General features: G+C 31.6%; 1 protein-coding gene across 1 annotated transcript in view; it reads right to left on the bottom strand.

The window, feature by feature from the left end:
* The window catches only part of LCA5 (LCA5, lebercilin), a 27,636-nt gene extending 14,732 nt beyond the window's left edge, over nt 1–12,904 (bottom strand). Inside the window, exons 1-3 of the mRNA XM_006926363.3 lie at nt 12,807–12,904; nt 5,314–5,705; nt 530–1,059 (exon numbers count right to left, since the gene is read on the bottom strand). Of these exons, the coding sequence (XP_006926425.1) occupies nt 530–1,059; nt 5,314–5,512 (729 nt within the window). The 5' untranslated portion in view covers nt 5,513–5,705; nt 12,807–12,904. The remainder of the gene's footprint in view (nt 1–529; nt 1,060–5,313; nt 5,706–12,806) is intronic.
* Between the last annotated feature and the right edge of the window lie 991 nt (nt 12,905–13,895).

Here is a 13,895-nt window from a genome sequence, read left to right as displayed (position 1 = left end):
TCTTTCAAGAAAAAAAAATATTTTAAAAACATCTCCTGTATTTTAGACTAGTAACTCAACAATCTTCTACTGACTTCTCATGTCACTTTTTATTTTGGGGACTAGGGGTACATCCTACCTCAAAAGATGTCTTCACAAATGTTCAAAGAAATATTGTTCAACAGAGTATCATTCATGTGGCATTTCTCAAACAATGGCTCCAAAATGTCAGTTTTATAACACTACAGCTATTATAGTTTCATTTTCAATTTAGAGAAATGATCAGATAATCGAATAGTATATTTCTCCAAAATGACTATGATCCATGGAACTAAACATTCATCCATTAACACGTGGCCCATTAATGTAGTTTTTTGCACTCTGCTCTTAAATATACAATCTCAAATTTTTCCTAATCTCTTAGATACACTAAAAAAAGTTCTCATTTCCAAGTAAATCCTGAACTGCAATAAGAAGTCTTAATAGAACATATTAAATATCCAATGAAAAACAAAACAAAACAGCACAATTCGAACTGTAGGAATTTTACCTTAATTCTTCTCTCGGTGTCATCTAATTTTAACTCTGCTGCAACCAGTTTCTTTGCCAAATCATCTCGTTCAGGAAGGTGTCTAGCTTCGGAGATCTTTTTCAGCTTCTGCAAGGAAAATTTTGTCCTAAATAGTTCACCTTCTGTATCTTTCACCCTTTTCTCAGTTGCCCGTTCTTTCTCTTGAGATTTTCTTAAGCGTTCTTTGAGTGCTGTAATCTCATTGTTATGACGAACAATGAGTTGTGAGATTTCATTTTCTGTATCTTCAAACTTATTCAGGGCTTTCTCCTGTCTGTATTGAAGCCTTTTCAAAGCCTTATTTTCTTTTAGCAGCTCAGCTAACTTGACCTGGAGTTCAGTTACTTCATTCTGCAATTCATTGATTTTTAGCAGTCTTGCAGAAAGAACTCGTTTTGTAACAAGATCGATATCTTTCCGAGGTGGCTCCCTATTGAGGCTCTGGGAGCGAAATCCCACTCGGACTCCCTTTCTGTTTGGTGGACCCTTAGGACTTGGTTTCCTAGGGGCTAAAAAAGAAACAGTAATAATGTAAAGTGAAAGCTGTACCAAATGTAGTATTATTTTTAATCCTAATACAAGTGGATCCACAACATTCTTATTTTGTTCCTTAACATGTAATTTTACAATATTTTGTTAAATAACAGATTTTAATTAAAGCTCTTAATGTAATGTTTTTATTAAGAAACGTTTGGAATTTTTAAAAGAGGTCAATAATATATGATATACCAATAGTTTATAGGAAATTATTTTACCTTGCTTTAAGAGATGGCAGTATCAGGCTTTAAAATTTTTAACTTTATAGTAAGATGGCAAATCAGAATTCAAACATGGACATCATCAGCATTAACATGGTGCCTACTAAACACTGGACAAAACATTGTATTATTCAAGTTATTTGTAACAAAATATTTGGGATTATTATTTAAAATGTGGAAATACATGTTTAATTAGACCTCTTTATTTTCAGAAACAAGATGACATGTTGTACAGTGAGAAGATTTGGGTCAGGGACTCATATTTACCACTTAATAACTCCTTGGGCCATTCAACGAAACCTTTGCAGGTCTATTGTCTTCACATACAGAATGAGGATAATGCCACTTATACAATTAGGTTGTTGTGAAGATTAAATAAAGTCTGATGTAAAACAAAGCTCCCCACAAACATTCTGTCAGTAATAAGAAGTTAATCCCATTTATAAGTGATTGAAAATGGAAAACACTTTGGTACAGATGTGATTCTAAATGTTTTCTCAGGGGCATTCTGTTTTGTGATGGTCATATCGAAAAAAATCTGACATAATTTGAAAACAAGATGAAAACTAAATGCTACATCCTAAAATATATAAGGATATGAAATCCTTAAAGTGTACATATTAGGTCAACATTTCACAAAAATTCAGAATGCAATTTTTACTAAAAGTTCAGTAAACTTAGGCCTCAATATAAGAACGCCTGCCCTTTAGAAGAGGATTCTGGATGTCTGCCACAGAGAATAATAAACTGTAATCTCCAAGGTGGCTGCAGTTTTTTCAAGAAGGAAATGTATTCCAGAGTAAAAAACAAATAAACAAATAACTAGAAAAACCCAACCTTTCCTTACCATCTCTCCAGCCATGAATACCCTGATTCTATTATGTAAATGAGCAAAGAATAACAAACAGTACTTACAATTTAACATTATAAAGTCTCATTAAAAAGATGGAAGATTATAAAGATTATATAGAAGGTGTTTTGAATGTATACCTATTTAGGATTCCAGCTCTATAAATGCTTCAAAACATCAATAATAAAATAAATGAGGGAAATAAATGAGGGAATATCGACTTGCAACTCTGAAACTACGCTAGCCAATATAGTAGTCACTAGCCTCATGTGGCTACTGAGAAATCTAAAGTATGGGTAGTCCAAATAGTTATGCCATAGCTGTGAAATAAACACTGGAATTTAAACACTTCAAAAAACAAAAAAGAATGCAGAATATCCCTACATGATGTTTTATATTCCCTATATTTTAAAAATGATATTTTGGACATGTTGGGCTAAATAAAATATATTATTAAAATGAATTTCGCCTGTTTCTTTTCCTAATGTGGTTACCAGATAATGTAAACTACACATGTGGCTTGCATTTGTGACCTGCATTATATTTCCAATGGGCAGCAATGCTCCAATTTTAATTTGGAGAGTCCATCATTTCAATTTTCTTTCTCAACATACCGAGTTAACAGTGTTTTGGTATCTATATAAAATATGTACTGAGCTCTTAGAATGACAGAAACTCTTTACATAAAATAATTATACATAAGTAAAGATGAATGTTAATAATTCCAAATCTCTGATCTTTATGTACAAAGTTACATTACTCAAACAAAATGTCCTATAAAAAGAAACTTGTTTTATTTGAAAAATTAAAGCCTATATAAGAATCAGGATAAATTTTCCCCCTAATATTTACTTCAGCTATTTAGACATAAAGGGCTTCCACAACCAGCTTTTTGATATCCTAAAAATCTGAATGTTAACTTTTAGCATCTTCTATTTATATAACTACAAACTGATTAATAAAAGTACACCTAACCTGAACTGAAAAATATTTCCCAGCTTTCATCTACCTTTTTTTCATTTTTAAAACTATCGAAATGAAACATAGTGCTAATAGGAGTGAGAAGGAAGATAATTTGATTGTTGTGCATATCATTCTTCATTTGTTCCTTAAGTCACCACCAAAAATATGGTGAGAAAATATTGCTTTTTTTCTTTAGGAGTTAAATATACAGCTCATTTAAAAAACATGTATTAAATATAAACTATGTATTACCAAAAACTCAAGATGTTTATATTACTGATAAAATAAGAAATATGTAATATGCAATCATGTATAACCTAAAAAAATAGAATATGTAATATACAAACATGCATAACCTAAACATGCATAACCTAAACTATTATTAAATTTTATCTTTATACATGTAACTTCTGATAGAGTACCATTTTTAAAAATAAAATGATGAAAATAAAAAGGAAGACTATGCTATTAAACATGCAAACTGCAAATTCAAGTGTTCACAATGCTGTTTTAATTACATTCGTTCCTTTCTTAGTTTAGTCTACAATGGTGATTGCAACTTAAACCAAGGGACATTAACTTGGTGTTTAAGGAAAGGTATCAGTTTGGTGCTGTTACTTGATCTAAGGTAGATAAATTACCACCGATTTTACTGCAGAAGACAATGCAAAACATAAAACTGTACAAGTAATATTGAAGACAATAACTGAAACATTTCTGGTGATTCTGGGACTGTTTTTCATAGCTTTTTCTCAATATCTTCTCAAATAAGATAAGGCTTAAGGAGTTCTGACTCCTTAATTGGGTGGCCTCCAAAACTGCTTCTGGGGAAGGAGTGAAAATTAAAGTATTCCTTCCAGTAATTCCCTAGGTATGCAAATTATTTCTTGGGAATAAATAGGCATATTCCAAGATTCAACCCTAAGGTCTGTTTGTTCTTAATTATGTAGCAAAAGTTTAATATCAGATCATGCTCTCAACCACAAAATCAAAACAAGAGGCCTACAGTGGGACAGATCTGGAGGAAGAGACCAAAAAACCTGCAGCATTGTATTTGCAAAAAAAAAAGAAAGAAAGAAAAAAGAAAGAGCGAGATCCAACTGTTAGCAGTACTGATACCCCTGGGAAGCTAGATCAGGGGTCCATAAAAAGGTTGCTTTCCAAAGGAACGTATATTCTTATGGATTTCCTAAAACAAATATTATTTTTCAAAGTAAAAATTCATGTAAGTAAATTTAATTATACTCCTGTTTAAATCTTTTCAATGGCTAATTATTCTCCCACAGAAACAATCAATATTATCAGTATTGGATTCAAATTGTTTTATAACCTGGCTCCCATTTTCCTTTTCAGATTCCAATTTTACAATTCCCTGCCTTGCAATCTAAACTCTCACCATTCTAAGCTACTGCTAACTGTGCTGCATGTATTAACACATACTGTAATTACCTCATTTACCATAGTCTATTTTTCCATGGTGTACTTGTCCTTACACATATTTTGTTACTAAGTAGTACATCGGGGTTTTCTTGACCAGAGATTTATTAAGATGAAGAAGAGATTTCTAGAATATTATCTAGTCAAATATGTATTAATACCTAGTTCCAGAATAGTGACATGTAATAAGGAAAATTATTTTTAATTATTAATCTTGTTTCCATTTATAACACAGTTTAATAGAAAACTGACTGGTAGTCTCAAGTCCCAAATTATATTCCTAGGTTTAATTTGAACTTTGGCAGTAAGCACTGTTACCTAGGGGAAGTAATTTCACTGAATCTAAAAAATAAAAAAAAAAGAAAAAGAAAAGCCACTTAACCATTTTATATCGAAGGCTTTCACTACTTTTTAAAAATGAAGACAAAGAAAGGTATAAAAGTTTTGATGTTTGTTTGTTTTGCCTTTACAGTACCTCACAAATCCTAAAAGCATTTATTTAGGAGGAAAACAAACTGAGAAGCCTTAATTAGGGTTCTTTCTTCTGTTTATACTATAACTGACTATAACAAAGGATAATAATGCCATAAGCAATTTACATAAATTTATAAAAATATATCCCCTTGAGAATGTAAACCAGCCTATTTACATGTAACAATATACATACTAATAGAAGAGTTTCATTCATGCAAGCTTTCCTTAAGCACTCGAAATCAATCTTCTAGGTCTACTGGGCTCTTTCAAAGAATGCTTACCTTGGTGATGCACTTGGCTATCTGAAATTTGTTTTTTAGAATTTTTTCCCTTAATACTTGTAGGTGAAGAGGGATTGACCAGCGATGACCGGCCAGAAGACTGTGGTGTAGTTCCAAAATCAGATGAACAATAACAGTAATGGTGTTTGCCTGCCTTACTTTCTTGGTCAGTATCTGGACTTCTTTCTCTTTCCCCCATGGTTTTCAAAAATAGTCTCTATTCACATAATTTCACAGAATTCTTTTTTTCCAGAAAAATCTATGACAAGCCTGAAGAGCATTTTTTAGAGTCTTTAGATCCTGGTGATAATATTCATGTCTGTGCAATTTGTTTCTCTATGTGTCTGTAGTCCACAATTCACATTAGCAACCAGAAGATATACTTTTTCCCCCTACAATTAAGGAAGAGGGAGGGAAACTCATGATATTTCTTGAAATAGAGATCTACAGTTTATTACAATGAAAGATACTAGAAGCAAAATAATATACTACTTATTTTTAAATGAGACTATAATTCATCTATATTTTCAGTTATTTACATATTTGGAGAACAGACAGATTGTCATAGCCAAGATAGAGAACATGTAAAGTACCTGACATATAATTGCTTCTGAATAAATATTAATTGAATTTGACTCCCTTGAATCTTAAGATTTATAATAAATACAAATGTTGATTTTAATAGGTGAGTAATGATCAAATAACCAGTTATTTTCTTTTTTTGGGAGGTAGAGGTGAGTAAAGAACAAGTCTGCTAATAAGAACAAAGAAAACATCCAAAAGTGACTACATAAAAATGTAAAACTAAAGTATGTAAAAAAAATCAAATTAAAACACTTGATGAAAAACATTTGCAACATGACAGAAAAATTCTTGCCACCTTTAGCACATAAATATAAACTTCATACTACCCCATATGAAAAACAGGAGGACAAAAGTTAAATGGACAAAATACATGTGAAGACCCATAGCAGGCAATACAAATGATAAACACATAAAAATATTCAACTTAGATACCATTTTTAAACTTATCAAATTATCAAAGATTTTTTCAAAACAACACTCCATGCCACCAGAATGGCTGTCAAGAAAAGATACACAGAATTTTTGAAAAAAAAGTTGGCAAGATGTATTACAACTTTAATTATGCTTTTAACCTTTGATTCAGTAATTCCATTCCTGGATATCAAGAAAATAATCTAAAATAGGGTAAAAGTTATGTGCAAATGTTTAATGCAGTACAATTAAAAAACAAAAGGAAGGAACCTAACTATCTAACCATTGTAGAATAATTAAAATTACTGTTAAAATCAATACAGCATATCATGCAACTGTTAGAAATGTTGACAAAACATCTGTTAACAAAGAAAATGTTTATACTCTTATGGCAAAGAAAAAATTTAAACTGGTGTATACAATAGGATATCAACAACACATATTCATTGAAAGGAGTAGTCTTCCTGTGTGAAGACTCAGGAACTGAAAAAAAATTGCAAAGCAAGGAATATGTATACTCCAAAATAGTGTCTGTCTGAGCAACATGAATTTTAGGTGATTTTATCTCTAATATATTTTTGTTTTCTAATAAAATTGAATTACTTTTATAATTAGACTAATTTTTTTAATATTTAGAAGAAACAAAAAGCTGATGAAATTAGTGTCAAAAATATAGTTCTAGTAATATATGAAAAAAGACATATACAAGACAGCACTAATATTATTCATTGCAGCACTACTGTGGTGGTAAAGGACTACAACAATCAAAATGACCATCAATAAAAACTGGCTACATATACCTAAACATCTATATAATAAATACGGTACTATGAAGCTATTAAAGGAATGAGGACTATCTCTGTATGCTCTCTGCAGTCTCGAATGATCTTCAGACTGTATAAAGAAAAAGATGAAGAAAAGCATGTATTGTATACTACCATTTATCAAATGGAGAGAATTATAAATATATGCATATAATTTTATGGAAATGTTCTATAATCTGTGCTGTCCAATACAGTAAGTAGCTGGGTACATGTAGCTATTGAACACTTGAAATGTGGCAAGCGACAAAGAACTAATTTAATTTTATTGAATTTTAATTAAAATTTTAAAAGCCACATGTACTGGTGGTTAGCTGATTGAAGAATACAGCTGTGGGGGAAGGGAGGAAACAGAATTTAGGGGCAGGGATTACAGCTACAGCTAGACTTCTTTGTCTATAATTTTTGTAGACTTTGGAAATTATAATTTTTAGAAATTAGATTTTTAAAACTCAATTACTGTAAATCAAAAGGAAATGAAACAAATCATTTTAACTACAGATACAGTTGGTGGCAAAACCACAAAGATTAACCAGTTCAGACTTTAAAACACAATGATTTGACTTTATATCCCTAGTGAGATATATCCTGACAAAAAAATAAGTGCAAAGTTGTTTTTCAACATGTGAAGAAACAAATATAAACTAATATGAATTTTAAAACTTTGTAGTCTGAAGTAGGAGTATAAGTATGAATTTATGATGGATTTTATATTTTTCAAAAAACTACTTCCTAGCTGTCCATTGAAAAGTCATAGAACCAAAGAACAAACCAATTGCGATGAACATTCCTAGCACATAGATGTAGTTTCTAAATACCATTTACCTTTAAAAGAAACTAGAGCTCCTCATAAAATATCTTATTCTATATCTGAGGGAAGAATCATACAAGATGAAATGAAGAATCTAGAAATTTGGTTACACTAGAAAGTAGGGAAACTATCAGACACTAGATAGATGTCAAAAGGGCTCAGGAACCAACTTGAAGGAGCTCCTATTAGCCAAAGATGCAATGGTTTCACTATCGATAAGAACTGTTATCGGCAAAGAATCAAAACACATCACATATGTTTAAATCCATTAGGCCATATGATATTTTAAAAAACTAATTTGTCACCTTTGGAAGATGCTAGGGATCCAACTAATTCACATTAAAATTGATATAATAAAGAGAAAAAAATCAAACATGTATCTTGCCTCTACTATTACCAGCTATATCTCAAAATAATAAAATAGTAACTAAGGGGAAGTATTTCTTTACAGAATTATTCTAGCTAATAAATAAAAAGGGAAATATTAGAATGATAGAATTAGAATATTGCCATTTTGTAGCCACTAATGAAATAATGAAGCTAGACAATGATCACTAATGGCTAGTAACACCAGAGAATAGAAACAAGCGGACACTGTGTGCCTCTAGATAGGACACAACAATACCTCTAAAGTAATCTGCTCCATCTATAAGAAAAATTAAATCTGATTCTGATCAAATAGCCAAAATGTAAATGACAATTTACAGAAAATACAGGAGACAGATGTACATGAAAGCAATTAATAAAATCCAGACTGTGGCAAATTCTATTAAGACAAACTGGTTTCTTTAACACATAAACTGCAAGCAAAAAAAGAGATGGGGGTGTATCTATATATTAAGAAAGTCTTAAGGAAAACAAACAATTATAATCCATGAACTTTATTTCAATCCTGTTGCAAACAAATTATGAAAAAGAACATTATAAGATAATCAAGAAAATTTAAACACAATAGATAATTATGTTAAGGAATCACAATCACTTTAGGTGAGGTAATAATATTGTGGTTATTTGAAAAAGGAATCCTAATCTTTTCAAGATATATGTTGAGATATTTCTGGATAAAATTAAATAATGTCTGATGTTTGCTCCAAAACAACCCAAGTAGGGGAAGTAGGTAAAGGTAGAGATGAAAGAAATGACTGGCTATGATAATAGTTTGTTGACTGGATGACAGAGATGGTAATATCTCTACTTCTGCATTTGTTAAAAATTTTCCTTAGTAAATAAGATTTTCTAAAAAGTTAAGCAAACAGACTTAGAACTTAGATTTTACTTCCTCGTGTATTAGTGCCTGTCAATTAGCTATTAGATCTGAAATCAGCACTTCCAAGGACAAGCACTAATATTTAAAAAATATGTAATATCAGCCTGCAGTCATAAAAGAAAATATTTACATATTTAAAAAACTGTCTAGAAAAAAAAGGATGATGAATTAGAGCAGTTAAGTGGCTCTACCACTTATTATTAGCTGTGTAAATCTGGAGAAGTCACTTAACTTCTCAATCTGAATTTGAATTTCAATTTTCTCAACTGTAAAATGGGAATAATAGTAACTTCCTTAGAGAATTGTTGTGATTAAAAGGGAGAATTCAATCACTACTACACAATAAGTACTCAGTAAATATTAACAATTATATTTACAATTTAAATTTACAAGATGCTCAGTAAATTCTGATTAACGTTCTGTCAAAGACTTTCAGTTTTAATTCCAATAATTAAAAGTTGATTATATGGTATATATGAGGATTATTTGATTTATATGCACATAGCATGAGTAGCTCAACCATCTAAGTCAGAGATGCCACCTAACTTTTCATGGCACGGGATAAGATTCCACATAACATAACCTGCCACTCATCTCTTACACATCAGGATTCTTCCTGCTCTCCAAATATATACATATAGCTAAAAAAAAAAAAATAAAAGCAAATATCCACTTCCTCATTATCCCCATTATCCCAATTCTCCTCTCCAGGACAACTATTTTAATGACTTACACTTTTATGCTTACGTATTTCTTGAATTAGCAATTTTAGGCTATGAAAGATGAGGATTTAATTCACACTTCATTTTAAATGGTTACAACATGCAACTACATGTTGGCTATACAAGATTTTTTCCTTAGAATTCCTAATTGTCCTTCTTTTCTAATTGAAAGGAAAAAACATCCTTCTTATCACTGATATCTCCAGCTTCTTAAATCATTCTATCTGAAAACTAAAATCCATTCCATTCTTCCTCTTAAAGACATTTTTCTTGGAGGACAATGATTTTCTATTCTAACTTAAACCAATTACTTTCTAGATCTGTTGCACCACTGTCATTCTCAAATTACTTTTATTGTACTCCTGTGTTAATTGACCATTTCTACTAGCCCACACCATGTCTTTATTAGTTTTCGTTTTACTAGTCCATATTTGCAAGCACCTTCTTAAGAGTATATGGGTTAGGAGATAAATGTTCTGAGTCCTTCCCTGCATGTCTGAGAATGTTTTTATTTTGCCCTCATATCTGATAGTTTTCATAGGTTCCAAATTTTAAGTCATTTTCTCCCAAAACTTTGAAGACACTGCACTGCTCCAATGTCTTCTAAACCCTGAGAGATGCTTGTAAGATAGTATTCTCCTAAAACTTTGAAGACACTGCACTGCTCCAATGTATTCTAAACCCTGAGAGATGCTTGTAAGATAGTATAGTCATTCTTTTACACATTTTTTTTGAGCTCTCACTACGTAGTAGTAATGAGAACAAAAAGTCCCTGCCTAATGAGCATATACTCTAGTTATGCTCATTAAATTCTCATTCTTTTATGGGTTATCTTTTTTTCTACTCCCTAGGAACTTTTAGATTTTCCCTCCTATTACACCAAAATTTCACAATAATGTGTGCAGGTGTGGGTATTTTTTCATTGATTGTGCTGCCCCTATCACTCCTTCTTCCTTTTTATTCTGGAAACTTGTATCTTAAGCACCAGAAACGTTATGTAACTTTTTTGATAACTGACTGTTTACTCTTTTTGAAACTTCTACTGGTCAAACAATAGAGCTGCTTTGTCTTTTTATTCTATTTTCAAAGAGATTTATTCAATCTAAACCAACCAGGTTTTCTTTTTAATTTGTGCAAACATCTTAAATTTCCAAGAACTTGTTCTTGTTCTGCTTTTTAAAAATAATTATTTTGTTCTTGTTTTACTGAGGCAATATATTTTCATTTCTCTGAAAGCACAAAACATTCTGTTTGTTTTAAAGTCTCTTTTGATCCAGGAATTCTCTATATTTCACATGGTGACAATTTTCCTGTTTATCTTATGCTTTTTATTTATATACTGCTGGTTTTATATCTTTGAAGGTAGTTTTTGGTTGTCTATTAATACTTAAGAAAGAAAAAGGAAGAATGAAAGGAAGCCATGTACATGTGAGTAGGGCTGGCTAACAGGTACACTCTAGTTTAGGATGAACAGCAGAGAATCAGCCATTATACAGGGACTCCCTAAAAGCTTGAAGAGGGATTATCTCCAGAAACAAATGTCCACTACAGCCACTCTCTTTAGTTTTGTCTTTGTTCTTATTTCCAGAAGAAATTACCTCTGTATGTATGATGGGAATGGGAGGTAGGAGTGAAGAACAGGAAGTATTAATTACACTGTCACTGTACATGGATTTGGGTAGGAAAGGAGGCAAAACCATGTCATTTTATATAGTTTTTCAATTATTCTTCTTTCCCTTTTTCAATCATCTTTTTTTCTTTGACTTTTTAAATCCCAAGATTCTCTGAGATTCTGATAGATATTCTGTTGGACACATGAGAATCTCTTTGCTGCAGTTCTCTCCTGAATATTTTAGGACACAGTCTTCTCTCTGTTCTAATCTGTTTCAACCATCATTACTATTTGTCTCTTTCAGAAATGTATTGTAATCACTCATCTACTGAGAGTACTCTATCATTCCTTCAATGTTATAAGTTTACTTTTTTTATTTAATATTATTTTAATGTTTCCAAGGAGAGAGAAACTATTATGGTCAGATCTACATCTTTAACAGCAAGTATGTTATTTTTAAGCCAATTATTCCTAAAATATTATTTGTACCCTTTTAAGACAACTTGATATAAGCAATTATTCTTCCAAAGTCCATGAAATACTATTCAATTCATGAACCCACTAGGCCAAATTACTGATAACAAAATTACTGATAACAGATGCCATTTTAGACAATGGGGAAATCAAGATGAGCAAGAACGCACTATGAGTTGTTTTAGGGTAGGGTCTGGTTTCTCCACCAAAGAGAAACAAGAAATACAATCACAATAAATTATGTATGTATCCTTTATATATTCCCTAAAAATATTACTAATTACATGAGAACACTTCCTTAATAGTGATAACAAATTCAAGAATAGCCCCCAAAACACAAGAGAATATTTTATCTTTGCCAAACTTCTGATTATTTAAGATCTATTAAATAAGGCATCTTATTTATTAAATAAATAACCTACATATACTTGTATCATGCTGTATTGTTACAATTCTTCACGAACACAAACAGGTATTCCTTAGAAAATACAGCAACTCAAAGATCTAAGCCTTCCTAGAGAGTAGAAATTTAGACACCTGTGAAAAGTCACTTTAAAAAACTTAGTCCTTAGTCCTTATAGAAAACATTGTTGCTTGGCTGACAAAGCTGTCAGAAAAACAGTTTAAACAAGCTAACAGGCAAACAAAAGGAAAAAAAAAAAGGACATAAAATATGAAATATAAGAACAAAAGAAGAAATGGATAAAGATGAGGTAAGGCAACTATTAGAATGACAACTGATAACTATTTTTCTTATAAAGTATAAACAAATAAAAACAAAGTACTATACCTTAATGAGATTGCATAATAATTTACACTGGAAGGACCCTGGGGGAATCAATCCTCTCTTCGCATAGATTAGGGAAACTAGGGCTCAGAAAAGCAAATAACTTAACCAATATCACAATTTATCAAAGATCACAGAGCTAAAGTTAGTACAATCTGAAACGGACTACAAGTTTTCTAACTCTTGTTATCTATTGTTGATATTTTGATATCAACAATCAGGTGAAAACTACTTCATCTCTGAAGCTACCTCCATTTGCATTTATCACATACTGTTGCTCTCCCCCTGCTAAAACTGAAGAAGCATTTCTGCTCCTTTTTAGAGCTAAACCTTTCACCTGTCTTCTTTCCCATACCTTCTCTCCATCTCAAGGGACTGTGTTCCTGCAATTGTGACCTCTCTATAGGATCATTCTTATCAACAAAGAGGCTTTAGTACAGTTGTTGCTTGATTCCATGTCCTATTGCATTTACAACACAATTCCTCTACTCCAATTTTCCAATAAAACTTTTTTGAAGAATAATCTATAATCTAGAATATTATCTCTTCTTCTCCAACCATTTTCTTCTGAATCCACACTAGTCAGGTTTTCATCCCCACCATTCCACTGAAATACCTTTCGTTAACATAGAAAATGACTTTTATCATGACTAGGTCTTATTTGTCCCTGACCTTTCAGCAGCTTTGGACAAAACTAACCATTCCTTTCTTACTTAGCTTCTACAGCCATCTGCTTTCCTGGTCTTCTTACTACCTCACTGACTATCTCTTCTCAGTATCCTTTGTTGAATCCTCTTCCTGATCTCTAAATGTTGGAATACACAAAGTACCTCATATTGGCCCTCTTTTTTTCCTTAGGTGATGTCAGCTAGACTTCTTTTGCCCGGACTTCCAGATACATATATCCAGCTTCCTATCTGACGATTCCATATGGGTATCTAAAAATCATTTCAAACTTACATGTCCAAAACCAAAATCATGATCCATCTCCTTTTTACTCCCACTCTTTCTTATTTTTCTGATCTCATTAAACAGCACCTCCCTCTGCTAAATTACTCATGTTGCAAATCTAAGAATTATTCTAGATTATTT

This window comes from Pteropus alecto, unplaced genomic scaffold (genome assembly GCF_000325575.1).
Source record: "Pteropus alecto unplaced genomic scaffold, ASM32557v1 scaffold7, whole genome shotgun sequence".
NCBI classification, from domain to species: domain Eukaryota; kingdom Metazoa; phylum Chordata; class Mammalia; order Chiroptera; family Pteropodidae; genus Pteropus; species Pteropus alecto.
Note: the sequence above shows the minus strand (reverse complement) of the source record. Positions and strands in the feature narration are given on the sequence as shown.